This window comes from Scyliorhinus torazame, chromosome 10 (assembly GCF_047496885.1).
Source record: "Scyliorhinus torazame isolate Kashiwa2021f chromosome 10, sScyTor2.1, whole genome shotgun sequence".
Lineage (NCBI taxonomy): Eukaryota > Metazoa > Chordata > Chondrichthyes > Carcharhiniformes > Scyliorhinidae > Scyliorhinus > Scyliorhinus torazame.
The window spans coordinates 62,632,110-62,653,428 of NC_092716.1; the positions used below are offsets into that span (position 1 = coordinate 62,632,110).

Consider the following 21,319-nt stretch of genomic DNA (forward strand, 5'->3'; position numbering starts at 1 on the left):
GTGCCCTGTCCACCACCGGCGGGCGAGGGAACACCTCGTTCCCCAGCAGCTTCAGAAACATGCTCTCCATATACATGGCAGCATCCAGCCCCTCAGCCCCCTCTGGGAGACCAACGATTCTTACATTCTGCGAGATCTGTTGTCCAGGTCCTCCAGCCTTTCCAGGAGCATTTTTTGCTGATCCCTCAACCTCCGAATCTCCACGTCCGCCACTGTTTGAAAGTCGGCCTGCTCCTCCACCGTCTTCTCCAGCTTCTGGAGCTTCCCCGCCTGATCATCCAGCCTTTTTTCCAATCGGTCCATCGACTTCTGGAGTGGCTCCAAATTATCACGCTTCAGAGCTAAAAAGCCCTCCTGCATGGCCTGTAGCAGCTGCTCCATTGTAGGCTGGGCTGTCGGCGCCTTACTCTGGACATCGGCCATATTGATCTCTCTCACAGTCTCCACCGTGCCCTTGCTTGACCACTTCTTCTGTTACGGTCCCTCCGGCTTCTTAGGTCCATACAACTCTGTATGGGTTCAGCGCCTGAGTACTATTGCTTTCCAGTTCCGCGCTCAAAAGCGCAAAAAAGGTCAGGGGGGGAAAAGGTCCAAAAGTCCGACTGAAACGGGAGCCACCAAATGTGCGACCTACTCCCTCATAGCCACCACCGGAAGTGACTAATGGTAATTTTTGACTTTCCCTGTTATTAAGTTGAACCATGTGCGCCACAATAGCAGGAATACTGGTTTGTAGCTCACGTAAACGTGCCAAATGTAGGCCATAAATTCCATAGGATGCATTATGACCAAAGATCCTGCACTCCAATTGGTTGTGCTCTTCGGAGTGGCTGGTTCTAGGTGATATGGATGGCAACTTGGGAACAAGTGTCTGCACATTCAAGGGAAGTGAAGTGTGTAGGAAAGGCTCCAAAAGAGGGAACATGAAGCAAGTTGAAAATAAAACAATATTGTATTATGCTGTCAACATCTGCTAAGAGTTGTGGAATATATGAAGAGTTCCTACCTCACTGTGCCAACAAACAGAACTGGGTCCTGTGGAATGATTGAAAGTTTACTTCGCAGATCTTCCAAAGCAACAGTGCAAATATCGATGTCGTCAATCAGGATGGTCCCTGTGAGTGGTTCAACGAGTCTGAACAAGGCAACACTCAGTGATGATTTGCCTGCAACAGGAAACTGCTAATTTAGAAAGTCCTTTGCATGTTATCGAAGTGATATGAATGTAGGCTTCCTACATTCATCTACATCTGCCCCTTAGTGACATAATCTGAAAACACAACGTTAGATTCCACAGGTACCTTCATCCGATCCTTTGTTATCTCTGTATTTTTCTTTGCCAGCAGCTTTCTGTCCTCCCGCCTTCTACCCTCTGTAAACTTGCAGTTATCCAAATCTTTGCTGCCTGTGTTATAACTCATTTCAAATCACCCACCACCCTATGCTCGCTGACTTACATTGGTTCCTGGTGAAGCAAAGCTTTGATTTTAAATCCTTTGCTTTCATAACCATAGGGCTTTGTCCATCTCTACCTCTGGAATCTTGTTCAGCCGACAGCCCTCTGAGATATCTGTGCTCACCTCATTCAGGCCTCTTGAGCATTCCTGATATTAATTGCTCCACCATTAATAGGTGCCCTCAGCTGCCTCGGCCCTCAGCTCTGGATTTCCCTCCCTAAACCTCTCAGTCTCGCTTCCTATCTTTCCTCCTTTTGTTTAAATATAAATTTAGAGAACCCTCAATTCTTTTTTTTTCCTAAGGGGCAATTTAGTGTGGCCAATCCACCTGCTCTGCACATCTTTGGGCTGTGGGGATGAGACCCATGCAGGCACGGGGAGATTGTGCAAATTCAACACGGAGAGTGACCTAGGTCCTCGATGCTGTGAGGCAGCAGTGCTAACCACTGTGCCACCATGCCGCCTCTCTCTTTCCTCCTTTAAGATATTCCTTGAAACTTCTGTTTTGTTATGGGCCCTAATACCTTTCTTTAGGCTCTGTCAAACTTTATTTGATAATATTCCTGTAAAATGGCTGAGATGCTACATGAATGCACCTTTTTGTTGTTGTGAACCAAGATTTCAGGAATATTATAACAGGAAGAAAGAACAATCTCCGATTCACACAGCGTGCTTCACAACATTCCAAATGTTTTACAGCCAATTAAGTACTGCTGAAGTGTAGTCACTGTTGTGATATTGGAAAAAATAGCAATCAGTATGTTCATAATAAAGTTCCACAAATAATAATATGATAATGACCAGATGATCTGTTTCTTTTTAGAGACATGAGGGATAAATATTTACTGTCTGTGTGGAGTTTGCACTTTCTCTTGTGTCTCCATGGGCTTCCTCCAGGTGCTCCGTACCTCCCACAGTCCACAGATGTGCAGGTTAGGCAGATTGACCATAATCAATGCACAGGTTTATGAGGATAGGGTGGGGGAGTGGGCCTAGGTAGAGTACTCTTTTGGAGGGTTGGTGCAGATTCGATGGGCTGAATGGCCTCCTGCACTGCAGTGATTCTATGGACTCAATGAAAGGTATGACATCTTTTACATCCGCCTTAGACTGCAGATCTTTTAGCATAATTTGTAAATTGTACCTTACTGAAGCTGATCAGTGAATACGTCATCTGAACTCTTATTCTCAGAATTTTCTCCAATCTCACGCTTCCATTTGGGATGCTTTGAATTCTTTGATATTGCAATTTTGCAGAAGTAATTTCTTATCCCATCATCTTCCTTCCTCTGCATCCTCCCCTGGCCCCATCCCCACTGCCCATATTCCCATAAAGGCAAACTAACTAATTTAATAAGTGTAGAGCAAGGTGAAGTTTAGTGTTGCTATTTGTTACTCTTGTTTCTGCAGCTTTGTCCTACCACAAGTCATTGCTGGAGTCAGTATGGGGTTATATCCTGTACTTTCTTGGATCCCAAGTTACTCACGTGTGTGAACATTTGTCATGGGCTTTTGTTTATAACTTGCCACCTGAAAAACCTTTGTTATCCATTCTGATAATGATATTAATTGTACTGAAAAGGACGAACAACCTTTCAATAAGACTAGCAGAACACTGATTGTATTGTTCATGTGTAGAATAGAGATCTGGAACATGCTTGTGAGGTTTAGCTTTTTGTCATTCTTATTGCTTCAGGCCAATCTATCAAATCGACAAAGTCAAGTCACTTAATTATTTATAAACTACTGAAATCAAGCAGAGATACTTGTTTGCAAATTTCACGATTCAGATCAGTGACCGACTCTCTTTTTAAAAAAACAGTTTTGTATTTGTAAGAATGTGAGTTGTGGCAAGCCAGAGACATGGCTAAAGTCAACACTAGGAGTGAGGTATCACTGCTTGGAACGTATTCGGGCAGGATGAACGAGGAAAAAGGGATGGGTTACATTCCATTACAGCATTAAAACCTAGGAATAATGGAAGCGATGCTGTAAAACCTAACTCTCTTTGAATACAGTGAAGGAATAAGAACAGAAATGCTAACTCTATTTGGAATATATTACGGAGTCCTAAACAGTATAAAGAAAAATGGGACACAGATATGAAGATAAATGAGAGAAAGAAACTGCAGGCATGTTGGGGTAATAATAGGAAACTTTAACCCAAATCTAACTTTGGATAATTAGAGTAACGACAGTGGCAAATAAGGAGTGGGGTTTCTACAACATGTCCAAAACTGTATTCTGGATCATTGTGTTTTTAGACAAACATGGAATGAAACAATGTTGGGTCTCATTCCAGAAAGTAAAATGGGCCACCTAAACAACATAGGCTTTTGTGAACACACGGGAACAGTGAGTATAATATAATTATTCACTACTGTTTCCCACATAACTGCATCTCTTATTATAACCTCTGACGAGTCAAGGCAGATATTTTGCTATTTCATTTATTGATGTATTCTATTGTCATAATCAAGAGCACTTTTTCAAATGTCTTACCTGATCCAGTTCTTCCAACAATTCCGATTTTCTCCTGAGCTTCTATATTTAAATGCAATCCTTTAAGGACTATTGGAGTGTTTTCTCTGTATTTCATCTGATAATTCTTAAATGCTATTGCACCACGATTAGGCCATTCCTTGGAAACAGTTGCATTTTTAACGTGAAATGGGGCTTCTGAAACACACGTCTGATAGAAATATATAATTGTAAATAACTGTGAAGCAAAAGTACTTCAGTTAATTAGGATTCAGAATGCATGTGTGTCTTTATGTGCTTACCAGTACATATTCCAATATTCGTTCTACAGATATGAATCTGGCTTCTGTTTCAAATTCCATTCTTGTGCAGAGTTCGCATAATCCTGTCAGCTGTAAGCAATGAACACATTGAATTCAGTACTGCGCATAGTGTTAATATACGATGAACAATCGCGGAACAAAGACACTTTACAGCCTTCTGGACTCAGCATTGTGCTTCACAATTTCTGACCACGTTCTCTGCCACAATTTATATTTACATTTCCTTTGCAGGTTTCAGTTTTATTCTTGTTTTTTCTTTTGTCCCTGCTGTACATTATTCTGCCACTCCCGCCTCCTCTGGACAGATCTTTTCATTTTTTACTTATCGCATTGGTCTTGTACCAACAATCCTTTTATCATCTAATCAATCCTGTTGTCTATCCTATCACGGATCTTCTCTTTTGTTCTCTTTCCACCCTCCTCCACTTCACTTGATTAAACCTGTCACATTTTCCCAATGAAACATTATTGACCTGAAATGTTGGCCGGGATTTTCAATTGTTTGTAGGACTTGATTTGACATTTGCACTGCGAGAGTATGGCATGTCATGTTACTGCCTCTGGATAGCAATGCAGTTTTCAAGGGGACAGTGGCAGTTGGGAACGTGGAACCAGTTCACCTTCGATGAATGCCCAAGTTCCTTCAGGAACTTGCTGATGCACGATCAATTGCACAAAGACTAAAGTTGGGTACAACTGTGGCTTTATTACAGTCAGATGCGTGGCCTCCTGCTGCAGCTGGCGAAATGGCAGGGCACTGGAGGTCATACATATTTATACAGTTCTCCGTGGGCGGAGCCAGCCGGCAGGAGCTACCGGCGAACCTGTAGTGCAGGTCCTACCTTACATCTCCTATTACAGTGGTTCACCACATTCAGCCCCTGTTGAAAATGAGTCCGGCGGGGGTGACGTGAAACTGTATACAATTAGTGCAATTATGTACAGTGGCAGGGAAAGAAAAGTCCATGTTGACGGTCTGGAGTCCGTCAAAGGTTCAGCCAGTCCGGTGCTTTGATGCTTCGTTGGGAGCGACGTAACGGTGTCGGTGAAGTCGGTGCTGGCGGTGGTGGAACTGATGGCGGTGGTGGCGGTGCTGATGCTGGCCAGTCATCGGGGAACTCCGGAAGGGTGCCGAAGTCCTCTTCGTCCTCTTGTGCGGAAAAGGGGAGGGGGGTGGTCTGGTGGGGTCAATATCGGCGGCATGGTGGGAGGTGGGGGGAGGGGGGGGCGCATTGGTGGGGGTGTGTGTTGGGGTGGAACCTGATGGTGCCAAGTTCCTGAGTGAGACAGTATCTTGGCGGCCGTCGGGGAACTCAACGTAGGCATATTGAGGGTTGGCGTGGAGCAGGTGAACCCTGTCACCAAGGAGTCCGCCTTGTGGAGTCGGACATGCCTACGGAGAAGGACCGGTCCTGGAGCAGCAAGCCAAGTCGGGAGCGACACCCCGGATGTGGACTTCCTGGGGAAGGTAAAAACACATTCATGGGGTGTGTTATTAGTGGCGGTGCACAATTGTGACCGGATGGAGTGCAGAGCGTCAGGGAGGACCTCCTGCCAGCGAGAGGCTGGGAGGTTCCTGGACCGTAGGGCCAGCTGGACGGCCCTCCAAACCGTCACATTCTCCCCAACTACTTTCCCGTTTCCCCGGGGGTTGTAGCTGGTCATCCTGCTGGAGGCTATACCCCCGCTGAGCAGGAACTGACACAGCTCATCACTCATGAATGAGGATCCCCTGTCACTGTGGATGTAGGCGGGGAAACCGAACAGAGCAAAGATGGTGCTGGGGGCCTTGATGACGGTGGCAGACGTCATATCGGGGCATGGTATGGCGAAGGGGAATCTGGAGTACTCATGATTCTGCACTCTGGACTACACTGAGAATATATGCGTTACGGTCGGTGGAGGGGAGGAGCCCTTTGAAATCCACGCTGAGGTGTTCAAAGGGGCAGGGTGCCTTCACCAGGCGCGCACAGTCCGGCCGGTAGAAGTGCGGCTTGCACTCCGCACAGACCTGGCAGTCCCTGGTGACTGTCCTTACTTCCTCAACGGAATAGGGCAGATTGCGATCGTTGACCAGATGGTACAATCGAGGGACCCCGGGTGACAAAGACTGTCGTGGAGGGCCCGGTGTTGGTCCACTTGTGCGCTGGCACATGTACCTCGGGAGAGGGCGTCTGGGGGCTCGTTGAGTTTACCGGGGTGATACAAGATCTCGTAATTATAGGTGGAGAGCTCAATTCTCCACCGCAAGATTTTATGATTTTTGATTTTGCCCCACTGTGTGTTATTGAACCGTTGGTCCGTAAGGAGAGTGAATCTCATACCGGCCAGGCAATGCCGCACAGCTTCAACGATGGCTTGGGCCTCATTCTCGACGGATGCGTGTTGAAATTCAGAGGCATGAAGGGTGCGGGAAAAGAATGCCACGGGTGTGCCTGCCTGGTTTAGAGTGGCGGCAAGGGCGACGTCTGAAGCGTCGCTTTCTACTTGGAAAGGCAGTGACTCGTTCACTGCGCGCATCCCGGCCTTGGCGATGTCTGCTCTGATGCGGGCGAAAGCATGTTGTGCCTCGGCCGCAAGGGGGACTTGTGTGGACTGAATGAGTGGGCGGGTCTTGTCCGCATAGTTTGGGACCCATTGAGCGTAGTAGGAAAAGAACCCCAGGCAGCGTTTGAGGGCCTTGGGGCAGTGGGGGAGGGGAAGTACCATGAGGGGGCGCATGCACTCGGGGCCGGGCCCGAGAAGTCCGTTTTGGACTACATAGCCGAGAATGGCTAACCGGGTCGTGCTGAACATACACTTCTCTTTGTTCTAGGTCAGGTTGAGAAGACTGGCAGTGCAGGGGAATTTATCGAGGTTGACATCATGGTCCTGCTGGTCATGGTCACAGATGGTGACGGAAAGGTGGCCCGCAAACCGTACTGGTCAATCATTCAGTCCATCTCTCTTTGGAAGACCGAGACCCCATTTGTGACACCGAAAGGGACCCTAAGGAAGTGGTAGAGGCGACCGTCTGCCTCAAAGGCAGTGTATGGCTGGTCCGACTTCCGGATGGGGAGCTGGTGATAGGCGGATTTCAGGTCAATTGTTGAGAAGACCCGGTACTGCGCAATCTGATTGACCTTATCAGAGATGCCTGGGAGGGGGTACGCATCGAGCTGCATGTACCGATTGATGGTCTAGCTGTAGTCCACGACCATCCTGTGTTTCTCCCCAGTTTTAACCACTACCACTTGGGCTCTCCAGGGGCTGTTGCTGGCCTCGATAATACCCTCCTTAAGCAGCCGCTGGACTTCGGACCTGATGAAGGTCTTGTCCTGGGTGCTGTACCGTCTGCTCCTAGTGGCAACGGGCTTGCTAGCCACAGTTAGATTGGCAAAACGGGAGGGGGGGGATCAACCTTGAGGGTCGTGAGGCCCCAAACAGTAAGTGGGGGGGGGTAAGGGCCCGCCGAATTTGAGGGTGAGGCTCTGGAGGTTGCACTGGATGTCCAGGCCCAACAGGAGAGCAGCGCAGAGATTAGGAAGGACATAGAGGCGGAAGTTACTAAATTCTACACCCTGGACCGTGAGGGTGACTGTACAAAAGCCTCGGATTGGGGCGGAGTGGGATCTGGAGGCTAGAGAGATCCTTTGATTGGCAGGGTGGACCGTGAGGGAGCAGCGCCTTACCTTATCTGGGTGAACGAAGCTTTCGGTGCTCTCGGTGTCTAGCAGGCACGAGGCCACGTGGCGGTTGATTTTAAGCGTCATCGACTCGGTGGCCAGGTTGTGCTGGCGATATTGGTCCAGCGTCATCGAAGCGAGCTGCGGGTAGCCATCGGATGCTTCGGGTGGCGAGCGTGCGCGCTCAGGATGTCTGGAGACCCTGTGGGAGATAAGATGGCTGCGCCCATGGTGCGTACATTGCGGGGTCGGGACAAGATGGCGACGCCCATGGGGTGCACGTGGCCGAAGGTGGAACAAGATGGCGGCGCCCATGGTGCGCACATTGCGGGGTCGGGACAAGATGGCGGCACCCATTGGTCGCACATGGACCCGGGAGGAGAAGATGGCGGCTCCCATTGTGCGTCTGGCGTGGGGGAGGGGGTGATAGCGGGCACGATCGCAGCGACTGCGCGGGCCTGGCACACAGCCGTGAAGTGGCCCTTTTTACTGCAGGCTTTACAAACGGCAGTACGGGCCGGGCAGTGTTGGCGGGGTTGCTTCTGCTGACCGCAGTAGTAGCAGCGGGGACCCCCGGGGTGCGTGGATCGGCGTGCGGCGCAGGCGTATTGCGAAGACAGGGCCCCGGCTGAGGAGGTCGTCGGCAGGGTCCAGGAGGGGTAGGAAGGAGTAGAAGGGTGCGCAGCGTGGCGGGAGAGGTACGATTGTACGTTACGGGATGCGACCGTCATGGAGAGCGCCAAGGTTTTCGTCTCCGCCAGTTCGAGCGTGGCCCCTTCCAGCTATCGTTCTCGGATGCGGTCCGACGCAATCCCCGTCACGAAGTCATCGCGCATGAGGAGATTCGCGTGTTCGGCGGCCGTGACGGCCTGACAGTCACAGTTCCGGACGAGTGGAATTAGGGCCCTCCAGAAGTCTTCGATGGACTCACCAGGTAGTTGCGAGCTGGTGGCAAGTACATGCCTGGCGAAGAGCGTGTTCGTCTTCTGCGCGTAGTGTTCTTTGAGGTGTTCCATTGCTTTTGTGTAATTTGTGGCATCTTGGATCAATGGGAACACGCTGGAGCTCAATCTGGAGTACAGGACGTTTATCTTCTGAGCCTCCATTAGAACATAGAACATAGAACATTACAGCGCAGTACAGGCCCTTCGGCCCTCGATGTTGCGCCGACCTGTGAAACCACTCTAAAGCCCATCTGCACTATTCCCTTATCGTCCATATGTCTATCCAATGACCATTTGAATGCCCTTAGTGTTGACGAGTCCACTACTGTTGCAGGCAGGGCATTCCACGCCGTTACTACTCTCTGAGTAAAGAACCTACCTCTGACATCTGTCTTATATCTATCTCCCCTCAATTTAAAGCTATGTTCCCTCGTGCTAGACATCACCATCCGAGGAAAAAGGCTTTCACTGTCCACCCTATCCAAACCTCTGATCATCTTGTATGCCTCAATTAAGTCACCTCTTAACCTTCTTCTCTCTAACGAAAACAGCCTGAAGTCCCTCAGCCTTTCCTCATAAGATCTTCCCTCCAAACCAGGCAACGTTCTGGTAAATCTCCTCTGCACCCTTTCCAATGCTTCCACATCCTTCCTATAATGCAGCGACCAGAATTGCACGCAATACTCCAAATTCGGCTGCACCAGAGTTTTGTACAGCTGCAACATGACCTCATGGGTCCGAAACTCAATCCCTCCACCAATAAAAGCTAACACACCGAAAGCCTTCTTAACAACCCTCTCAACCTGGGTGGCAACTTTCAGGGATCTATGTACATGGACACCGAGATCTCTCTGCTCATCCACACTGCCAAGAATCTTACCATTAGCCCAGTACTCTGTCTTCCTGTTATTCCTTCCAAAATGAATCACCTCACACTTTTCTGCATTAAACTCCATTTGCCACCTCTCAGCCCAGCGCTGCAGCTTATCTATGTCCCTCTGAAACTGGTAACATCCTTCCGCACTGTCCACAACGCCACCAACTTTAGTGTCATCTGCAAATTTACTCACCCATCCTTCTACGCCCTCCTCCAGGTCATTTATAAAAATGACAAACAGCAGTGGCCCCAAAACAGATCCTGTGGTACACCACTAGTAACTGGACTCCAGTCTGAACATTTCCCATCAACCACCTGTCTTCTTCCAGCTAGCCAATTTCTGATCCAAACTGCTAAATCACCCTGAATCCCATGCCTCCGTATTTTCTGTAGTAGCCTACCGTGGGGAACCTTATCAAACGCTTTACTGAAATCCATATACATCACATCAACTGCTTTACCCACATCCACCTGTTTGGTCACCTTCTCAAAGAACTCAATAAAGTTTGTGAGGCACGACCTACCCTTCACAAAACCGTGTTGACTATCTCTAATCAAATTATTCCTTTCCAGATGATTATACATCCTATCTCTTGTAAACCTTTCCAAGATTTTGCCCACAACAGAAGTAAGGCTCACTGGTCTATAGTTACCTGGGTTGTCTCTACTCCCCTTCTTGAACAAGAGGACAACACTTGCTATCCTCCAGTCTTCTGGCACTATTCCTCTCGACAAAGATGACTTAAAGATCAAAGCCAAAGGCTCAGCAATCTCCTCCCTAGCTTCCCAGAGAATCCTAGGATATATCCCATCCGGCCCAGGGGACTTATCTATTTTCACACTTTCCAGAATTGCTAACACCTCCTCCTTATGAACCTCAAGCCCTTCTAGTCCAGTAGCCTGAATCTCAGTATTCTCCTCGACAACATTGTCTTTTTCCTGTGTGAATACTGATGAAAAATATTCATTTAGCACCTCTCCTATCTCCTCGGACTCCAAGCACAACTTCCCACTACTGTCCTTGACTGGCCCTACTCTAACCCTAGTCATTCGTTTATTCCTGACATATCTATAGAAAGCTTTAGGGTTATCCTTGATCCTACCTGCCAAAGACTTCTCATGTCCCCTCCTGGCTCTTCATAGCTCTTACATTAACACTTTAATAAAGTTAAGATAAAGCCCCTTGTCGCCACACGCCGGCGCCTGTTCGGGTGCACAAAGGAAGAATTCAGAATGTCCAGTTCACCCAACAAGCATGGACTTTGGGACTTGTGGGAGGAAACTGGAGCACCAGGAGGAAACACACACAGATATGGGGAGAATGTGCAGACAGTGACCCAAGTAGAAATCGAACCTGGGACCCTGGCACTGTGAAGCAACAGTGGTAACCACTGTGTTACCGTGCGGCTAGACTTATAAGACAAATGACGGGCAGGGCCAGATCCAGTGGCAGGTACATGGGATTAGGTAGAAAAGTGGAATTGATCAACTATAATCATATTAAATGGTGGAGAGGCTTGAGGGACTGTGTGGTCTAATCCTGCTTCATTTTTATGTTCTTATGTCATGTCTTTGCCCTTATTCAGGACTTTATGTGTTGGTAGAGGACAGGTGTAGCCCCAACATGGAGTCCCATCCACCACTAGGATCTTCTAGGGCAGCACAGTAGCACAGTGGTTAGCACAGTTGCTTTTAGCTCCAGGGTCCCAGGTTCGATTCCCGGCTTGGGTCACTGTCTGTGCGGAGTCTCCCCGTTCTCCCCGTGTCTGTGTGGGTTTCCTCCGGGTGCTCTGGTTTCCTCCCACAGTTCAAAAATGTGCAGGTTAAGTGGATTGGCCAGGATAAATTGCCCTTAGTGTCCAAAAAGATTAGGTGGGGTTACTGGGTTACGGGGATAGGGTGGATGCATGGGCTTAAGTAGGGTTCTCTTTCCAAGAGCCAGTGCAGACTCGATGGGCTGAATGGCCTCCTTCTGCACTGTAAATTCTATGATTCTGGTCTGCCGAAAGTCCATTTTGGTTGGCCTGCCGCATTTCCCATGGCGGAACCTGTCATGACCTGAACCCCCGAAAATAATTAAATACACTTGGCAGATTGGCACTCTTTCCAAAGCTTCAAACTTTCTTACGGTCAAGCAGAGACAGGTCCTGAACTGTAAGCTTTCAAGCTTATTTCTTTTTATAGATAAAAGGGACAGAACAGGAGGCAACCTAATTGAAGAATGCGCCTCACCACCATGTTAGCCATAGCATACAGTATTTAATATATGAGGCCTTATTATCCTGGTGATAATGCAATTTACCTTATACAATGATGGACAGATTGTACCAACCAGTATGATTCAATAAATTTAGCATCTATGTGATCCATTTGTAAAGGCACTGAGGAACAGTAGGAATTGTCTTTAATGCGAAACTCACATTGGTTTTACAAACTGACTCTCAGAAGCATCTTGTAACCAAATGAGAAACTGCAATGAAGTTGCTATTTTCTCTGAAAGTCTGGCAGAGGCAGAATTGTTTTATTATTTATTTTATAATCTTTATTGTCATGTGTAGGCTTACGCTAACACTGCAATGAAGTTACTGTGAAAAGCTCCTGGTTGCCACATTCTGGCACCTGCTTGGGTACACAGAGGGAGAATTCAGAATGTCCAAATTACCTAACAGCATGTCTTTCGGGACTTGTGGGAGGAAACCGGAGCACCCAGAGGAAACCCACGCAGACAAGGGGAGAACGTGCAGACTCCGCACAGACAGTGACCCAAACTGGTATTCGAACCTGTGACCCTGGAGCTACCGTGCACTGACGACTCCCACAAGCTCGTTCTGTAATTTGCAAACAGAACTTAGATATTGCAGTCAAAATATTCTCCCTTTTTGTAACAATGGAATAGTTGTGCAAAGGTTGTGCTTTTTAATTGCAGGATGGTTAAAATTAGTTTTTTAAATTCTAGATATAGGTTAAAAAAACAAACTTGAATTTATATAGTATCTTTCAATGTCTCAGCACTTTCCCTACATTGCAACAGTGATTACACTTTAGGAGTACCTTACAGCTGATAAAATATTTCTGAAGTACAGATATTGTTACAGTGTCGGGAATGGAGCAGCCAAATTCACCCTCTTAACCTTTGTGGGCAACCTTTCTTGGTGCTCCTCTTGTGGAGTCAACTTCTCCAAGATGTCATTTTCTTGGAGGTTCTTCACAATTGATGTATTCTCAATTGATTCATTCATGGTTGCACTCTGATTGTCATGTTTTGTTGTACAGTCCAGCTGAGATCTGTCAGTCTCACTTTTGTCCTGCATAGCTTGTATGCTCCTTGTGATCACTTTGTCACTATTCGCAAATACAGTGATAGACCGTCGTAGTCTTCTTTTTGTTGATCAAATAAACTAGATAGACCTTCATAGTCTTCTTCTTTCATTGCTCTCTCGCTGGAGTCTTCCAGTGCTCTCTTTCTGGAGTCTTTCATTTCTGGTTGATCATTTGTCAGATTACTGCTGTCCAATGTAGCAACGGCATGCAATTCCATCAATGTAGGATTCATCTACAATTAGTAGAATGCTATTTAGATTTTCAATCTTGTTACTAATAGAATAATCATCAAAACCGAATATCTCTGCCATATCTGAGTAATATTCTTCAATTGAAGATATATCTTCTTTAGCTTTAAATTTGTTAACATTTTCTTCTTGTTGCATGCTGCAAACAATTTGTTTCATGATGCTGCAAAAGTCTTCTTCAATGTTCTGCCTTGCGAGGTAAAAAAAACTTCTGTTCTGTGCGTTTAAAAGTCGTGTTTTCGGACTTCCGGGTGCGGCGATGACCAGCTAAGTCGCACGTTTCGGCACCTCCCATTTTAACGGACTTTTGGGCTCTTATCGGGAGCCCCAACGGCAATTTTCGAAGGCTAAACCCACTGTGAGGCGACATAGAAGGGAGTCCCCCCCCGGATGTGAATGGACAGAAGAGATAATAGTGGCCAGATTGCGGAGGATCCTCTGGAGCAGCGGCAAAGAAGGGAAGTGAGAAGCAAGATGGCTGTGGAGGGAGGCCAGTTGGTATGGGGTCTGGAACAGCAGGAGTTCCTCCGGCGATGTGTGGAGGAGCTCAAGAAGGAGGTGCTGGCGCCGATGCTGCAGGCAATTGAGGGGTTAAAGGAGGCGCAGAAGACCCAAGAGATGGAGCTCCGTGGGGTGAAGGCAAAAGCTGCCGAGAATGAGGACGAGATACAGGGCTTGGTGGTGAAGACGGAGACGCACGAGGCCCTACATAAGAGGTGTATGGAGAGACTGGAAGCCCTAGAAAATAGCTCGAGGAGGAAGAACTTAAGAATCTTGGGTCTTCCCGAAGGGGCAGAGGGAGCCCGACGGGCCCCCTGGAAGTGGAGGGAGCGTATCGAGTCCTCGTGAGAAGACCAAAGGCAGGAGAAATACCTCGAGCAATAGTGGTGAGGTTCCACCGCTACAAGGACAGGGAGATGGTCCTGAGATGGGCGAAAAAGACACGGAGCAGCAGGTGGGAGAACGCGGTGATCCGCGTGTATCAGGATTGGAGTGCGGAGGTGGCGAGAAGGAGGGCGAGTTTCAATCGGGCCAAGGCGGTGCTCCACAAGAGGAAAGTGAAGTTTGGAATGTTGCAGCCGGCAAGACTGTGGGTTACATACCAGGGTAAACACCACTACTTCGAGACGGCAGAAGAGGCGTGGACATTTATTGAAGAGGAGAAGTTGGACTAGATTGGAGTAAGAGTGTTTGAAATGAAGTAGTGAGGTGGTGGCAAGGGACTGTGAATCAGATGGGGGAAAATTTTCTTTCCCCTCGAAGGGGGGGGACACGAAGAAATGTGGGCGCCGGTGGGGAAGGGGAGGGGGAAGGAGAGAGGGAGCTGCGCCATCAAGGGCGGGGCCGAGAGGGAAGCGCGGGCTTTGTTCCCGCGCTATGGAAATTGTGGCGGGAAAAGGGGGCGCAATGAAGGAGGGGGCCTCACATAATGGGAGGCTAAGGATAAACGGGGGAAGCCGAGGTCAGCCAGAGTTTGCTGACTTCCGGAAGCAATATGGGGGGGAGCAACTAAGCTAGAGAGGGATCTAGCGGGGGGGGTGTTAACTGGGTTCCTGCTGCTAAGGGGAAGTGGGAGCTGTTACGGGGTGGGATGGTTGGGATGGGAGGGCGCCGTCGGGGGGATAAGCGGGTGCGTGGGAACCGGGTGAGGAGCTGGTCTAAAAAAGGGGATGGCTAGTCGACGAGGGTGGGGGTAAAGAGCCCCCCAACCCGGTTGATCACGTGGAACGTGAGAGGGTTGAATGGGCCGGTTAAGAGGGCAAGGGTACTTGCGCACCTAAAGAAGCTAAAGGCAGACGTGGTCATGCTTCAGGAGACGCACCTGAAACTGGCGGATCAGGTCAGATTAAGAAAAGGATGGGTGGGACAGGTATTTCACTCGGGCTTGGATGCGAAAAATAGAGGGGTGGCAATACTGGTGGGGAAACGGGTATCGTTTGAGGCGAAGACCATAGTGGCAGACAGTGGGGGTAGATACGTGATGGTGAGTGGCAGATTGCAAGGTGAGGCGGTGGTGCTGGTGAATGTATATGCCCCGAACTGGGATGACGTGAACTTTATGAAGCGTATGTTGGGGCGCATCCCGGACCTGGAGATGGGAAAGTTGGTAATGGGGAGGGACTTCAACACGGTGCTGGACCCAGGGCTGGACCGGTCCAAATCTAGGACTGGGAGGAGGCCGGCAGCGGCCAAGGTGCTTAAGGGCTTTATGGAGCAGATGGCAGGAGTGGATCCCTGGAGATTTACTAGGCCAAGGAGTAAAGAGTTTTCCTTCTTCTCCCATGTCCACAAAGTGTACTCCCGGGTAGACTTCTTTGTCCTGGGAAGAGCGCTGATCCCGAAGGTGGCAGGAACGGAGTATTCGGCTATAGCCATTTCAGATCATGCCCCACATTGGGTAGATCTGGAAGTAGGAGAGGAAAAGGAACAGCGCCCACTCTGGAGATTAGATATGGGACTGTTGGCGGACGAGGGGGTATGTGTAAGGGTGAGGGGATGTATTGAAAGGTACCTAGAGATTAATGATGACGGAGAGGTCCAGGTGGGAGTGGTCTGGGAGGCGCTGAAGGCGGTGGTTAGAGGGGAGCTGATCTCCATAAGGGCCCATAAGGGGAAATAAGAGGGTAAACAAAGGGAGAGATTGTTGAGGGAGATTTTAAGGGTGGGTAGGCAATATGCGGAGGCTCCAGATGAAGGGCTATACAGGGAAAGACGGAGATTGCACACGGACTTTGACTTGTTGACCACGGGTAAGGCGGAGGCACAATGGAGGAAGGCACAGGGAGTGCAGTATGAATATGGAGAGAAGGCGAGCCGGCTGCTGGCCCAACAACTTAGGAAGAGGGGGCGGCGAGAGAGATCGGAGGGGTTAGAGACGAGGAGGGAAAGATGGAACGGGGAGCGGAGAGGGTGAATGGGGTGTTTAAGGTATTTTACGAGAGGCTATATAAGGCTCAACTCCCGGAAGGGAAAGAGGGAATGATGCGTTTCCTAGACCAGCTGGAGTTCCCGAAGGTTGAGGAACAGGAGATGACAGGACTGGGAGCGCAGATTGAGGTGGAGGAGGTGGTAAAAGGAATTGGGAACATGCAGGCAGGGAAGGCCCCGGGACCGGATGGGTTCCCGGTGGAGTTCTATAGGAAATACGTGGACCTGCTGGCCCCACTTCTGACGAGAACCTTTAATGAGGCTCGGGAAAGGGGGACGCTACCCCCGACGATGTCGGAGGCGACAATATCGCTGATCCTGAAAAGAGACAAGGACCCGCTCCAGTGCGGGTCATACAGGCCTATTTCCCTCTTGAACGTAGATGCCAAGCTTTTGGCCAAGGTGATGGCGACGAGGATAGAGGACTGTGTCCCAGGGGTGGTACATGACGACCAGACAGGGTTTGTTAAAGGGAGGTAATTGAATGCTAACATACGGAGGCTGCTGGGGGTGATGATGATGCCCCCACCGGAGGGGGAGGCGGAGATAGTGGTGGCGATGGATGCAGAGAAAGCATTTGATAGAGTGGAGTGGGACTACCTGTGGGAAGTACTGAGGAGATTTGGATTTGGAGAGGGGTTCATTAGATGGGTTCAGCTCCTGTACAGGGCCCCGGTGGCAAGTGTGATTACAAATAGGCAACGATCTGACCACTTCCGACTATATAAGGGCACAAGACAGGGGTGTCCCTTGTCCCCGTTACTGTTTGCGTTGGCAATTGAGCCACTGGCCATAGCGCTGAGGGGTTCTAGGAAGTGGAGGGGGGTACTTAGAGGAGGAGAAGAGCATCGGGTGTCATTATACGCGGATGATTTGTTGTTGTATGTCGCGGACCCAGTGGAGGGGTTGCCTGAGATAATGCAGACACTCAGGGAGTTTGGAGAATTTTCAGGATATAAATTGAATATGGGGAAGAGTGAACTGTTTGTGATGCACCCTGGGGAACAGGGCAGGGGAATAGACGATTTACCGTTGAGGAGGGTAACAAGGGATTTCCGGTATTTAGGGATCCAGGTGGCCAGGAACTGGGGAACCTTGCATAAGCTTAACTTGGCACGAGGTTTCTTTTTATGTTCCAGTGCCTCCCTGTACTGATTACAAAGGCCTTTTTTAAAGGAGGTGGACAAGAGTATTATGAGCTTTGTGTGGGCTGGAAAGACCCCAAGAGTAAAGAGGGGGTTCCTGCAGCGCAGTAGGGAGAGAGGGGGACTGGCACTGCCGAGTCTAAGTGATTATTATTGGGCCGCCAACGTGTCAATGATATGTAAGTGGATGAGGGAAGGGGAAGGAGCGGCGTGGAAAAGATTGGAGATGGCGTCCTGTAGGGGAACTAGTCTGAAAGCACTGGCGATGGCGCCGTTACCGTTCTCCCCGAAAAAATACACCAAAAAATACAATGGTGGCAACTCTGAAAATTTGGGGGCAGTGTGGTCCCCGATAAGGAACAACCATAGGTTCGTTTAGGGAAGGATAGATGGGGAATTTAAATCTTGGCAGCGAGTAGGAATTGCGAAATTGAAGGACTTGTTCTTAGACGGGACGTTCGCGAGTCTGGGAGCACTGACAGAACAATATGGGTTGCCACCTGGGACTGCATTTCGCTATATGCAAGTGAGGGCATTTGTGAGGCAACAGGTGAGGGAATTTCCGCCGCTTCGGCGCAAGAGATCCAGGACAGAGTGATTTTGGGGGCATGGGTGGGTGATGGTAGGGTGTCAGATATATATAGGGAAATGAGAGACGAGGGGGAGACGATGGTAGAGGAGCTGAAGGGAAAATGGGAGGAGGAGCTGGGGGAAGAGATCGAGGAGGGGCTGTGGGCAGATGCCCTAAGTAGGGTAAACTCTTCGTCCTCGTGTGCCAGGCTCAGCCTGATACAATTCAAGGTTCTACACAGGGCGCATATGACTGGAGCAAGGCTGAGTAGATTTTTTGGAGTGGAGGATAGGTGCAGGAGATGCGCGGGAAGCCCGGCGAACCACACCCACATGTTTTGGTCATGTCCGATATTGCATGGGTTCTGGGTGGGTGTGGCAAAAGTGATTTCAAAGGTGGTGGGGGTCCGGGTCGAACCAGGCTGGGGGTTGGCTATATTTGGGGTTGCAGATGAGCCGGGAGTGCAGGAGGCGAGAGAGGCCGATGTTTTGGCCTTTGCGTCCCTAGTAGCCCGGCGAAGGATTCTACTTATGTGGAAAGAAGCTAAGCCCCCGGGTGTGGAGGCCTGGATCAATGACATGGCAGGGTTCATAAAATTGGAGCGGATAAAGTACGCACTAAGAGGTTCGGCTCAAGGGTTCACCAGGCGGTGGCAACCGTTCCTCGACTATCTCGCAGAGCGATAAGGGAAAATAGGAAAGGTAGCAGCAGCAACCCGGGGGGGGGGGGGGGGGGGGGGGGCTCATTTGGGTCCTCAGGGGTTTTATATTAGTTATTTATATTAGATGTTACGAAGTTACTATCTTAGTTACTATTTTTATTGTTTCTTATTTTGTTGTTGGCAGTTGCCGTTAGTTAGCATATTATTTATTTTTAAAAAACGATCAATGTATATATTATTACAAAGTTGTAAAATGGGAAATTTTTGTTTGATTGAAAAATTTTAATAAAATATATTTATAACAAAAAAGTTGTGTTTTCGATTTCCAGGCAGTGTTTCTTTAAGTGGGCGTGTCCACAACGTTCTAATGTCATCACGCCCGTGACGCCATGTGCAAACATGCATTATGCATGCACAAATCGATCTTCGTCCGGAGTGCGCTCTTTTTTCAAGTGCGCATGCGCAATCTTCTGCGCATGCGCAGAGCGGTATTCGTCCGGATCGTGTCATTTTTCAATGTGCGAACTGGTCCCGCACATGCCCAGGACATTCAGAATCCAAATCGCGCAACTGTCTTTAACTGCGCATGTCTGAAATTTCCATCTTCCAAAGCCCGCATTTTTTTACTTCGATTCAATGTTTTGGCACTTCTATTTCTAGATTCTTTCATCGCACAGGACATTTTTAGGTTTAAAAAAAAAGATATTTTATTGCAAACATATATCAAAACAGGTTACAGTGAATAAACACCCCGGGAACATACTTCCTAACAATCAACTATACAGTCTGTACAGATTTTTCACCCTCCCCCTCCCCCGTATAGAACAGCCCCTCAAACATGGTCACAAACATCCCTCACCTTTCCTCAACCCCCTGAAGAGCCCCTTAATTCATACTTTATCTTCTCTAATCGCAGGAAGTCGTACAGGTCACCCAGCCAAACCTCTACCCCCGGTGGCGATGCCGACCGTCACTCCAGTAAACTCTGCCGCCCTACAATCAGAGAGGCGAAGGCCAAGACATCGGCCTTCCTCCTCTCCATGAGCTCCGGCTTCTCTGAAACCCCAAATATCACCACCAAAGGGTCCGTATCCACCTCCTCCTCCACTATCCTGGCTAAGACCGCAAACACTCCCACCCAGAATCCTCTCAATTGTTCACAACCCTAAAACATGTGCGCATGATTCGCTGGCCCCTGCCCACACCTCTCACACTCATCTACTACCCCCTGAAGGAACCCACTCGTTCTCGTCTGAGTCATATGCACCCTGTGCACCACCTTAAACTGTATCAGGCTGACCCTTGCACAAGAGGAGGTCCCGTTTACCCTAGCAGTGCCTCACTCCTTACTCCCCAATTGATCTCCCCTCCCACGCACAGGACATTTTAATCAAATCTTCCGGCATAATTTTTTGTTGCTTGTGTAGTCTTTTACACAGGTTTTCATTTCTTTTAAACTCACTATAATTTTCAATTTTTTTAATGACCACTTCAAAGTCATTTCTTTCAGCTTCATTCTCAAAGCAGAATGAGTTAAACACTTCTCTAGCCTGTTGTCCAGCCATTGGTAGCAATAAAGCAGTTTTTCACTTATCACTGGCAGTTTCTAGGTTGGAGGATGAGAGATACAGTTCAAACTCTTGTTTGAATATTTTCCAGTTTACATCTACATTACCCGATATGCTAAATGCTGTTGGAAGCTGCAGGCCTTCCATGACTCTTCGGTTGACTATTTCTTTCTGAGATGTTTCTGGCCGTTGCTGGAGTCTGATTGTTGATTCTGGAGTCTGGTTGAGATTGTTCTTTGCACGTTTTCTTTTTTCTTCGAATGGAGATTCTTTCATTCTCCCTAAACCTAACTATTCTACTCTAAGAGCACTTCTGGTACCATGTTGTAACGTCGTACATTAAAATTTAAAGCTGTAATCTTCTTGTATTATGTTGTATTTTCTATTCTGCTTTACCTGGATGATTCGGATGCGTAGTGTTGAATAAACAACACAAAGCTTTGTTAACGAACAAAACCATAAATTTATGACACTACTAAGATCCGTTCACATTCCTAAAGCAGAAGGTTATTATATAAAACTATGTTATCTCCAGCTTACATAACTCTCAAGTAGACAACTGCTATCTGTGCCTGACACTCTTCCAGCTCTCTCCTAACTCTTAACTCCTAATCATCTAATCATTTTCTAATCTAATCACAGAATCCCTAGTCACATGATATTTATATGACTGTTCTGTGGTTCCCTCTAGTGGTAAGAATCATTATCATTAACTTGTTAACTCTTTATATCCCAGTCTATATACATATCATTACAATGCAGACCAGTGTTATGCTACAATGACATCCATTCCGTAAGCTGAGATACGGAATATGAAAAGTATATTTAATTCTGTTGATTAATCAAGTGCAACAATTTAACTCGGTTGAAGACTCCCATAGCCACAAGATTATCTTATTTTTTTTTTTATTAAATATTTTATTGAAAATTTTTGGTCAACCAACACAGTACATTGTGCATCCTTTACACAATATTATAACAGCACAAATAACAATGACCTATTTTATAAACAAAAAATGAATAAATAATAAATAACAAAAATGAAAACTAGCCCTAATTGGCAACTGCCTTGTCACAAGTAACACTCTCCAAAAATATAATTTAACAGTCCAATATATAATTATCTGTAG

General features: G+C 48.0%; 1 protein-coding gene across 2 annotated transcripts in view; it reads right to left on the bottom strand.

Annotated features, from left to right (window-relative positions):
- Window positions 1–21,319, bottom strand: part of LOC140430605 (ATP-binding cassette sub-family C member 12-like) — a 206,062-nt gene that overhangs the window by 14,273 nt on the left and 170,470 nt on the right. Inside the window, exons 1-4 of one of the 2 annotated variants that reach the window (XM_072518196.1) lie at window positions 4,480–4,599; window positions 4,241–4,330; window positions 3,960–4,149; window positions 1,007–1,166 (exon numbers count right to left, since the gene is read on the bottom strand). In XM_072518196.1, coding sequence (XP_072374297.1) covers window positions 1,007–1,166; window positions 3,960–4,149; window positions 4,241–4,330; window positions 4,480–4,536 — 497 coding nt within the window. In that variant the 5' untranslated portion in view covers window positions 4,537–4,599. Of the gene's footprint in view, window positions 1–1,006; window positions 1,167–3,959; window positions 4,150–4,240; window positions 4,331–4,479; window positions 4,600–21,319 lie in introns of those variants that run through there. The other variant, XM_072518197.1, reaches the window with a different exon arrangement.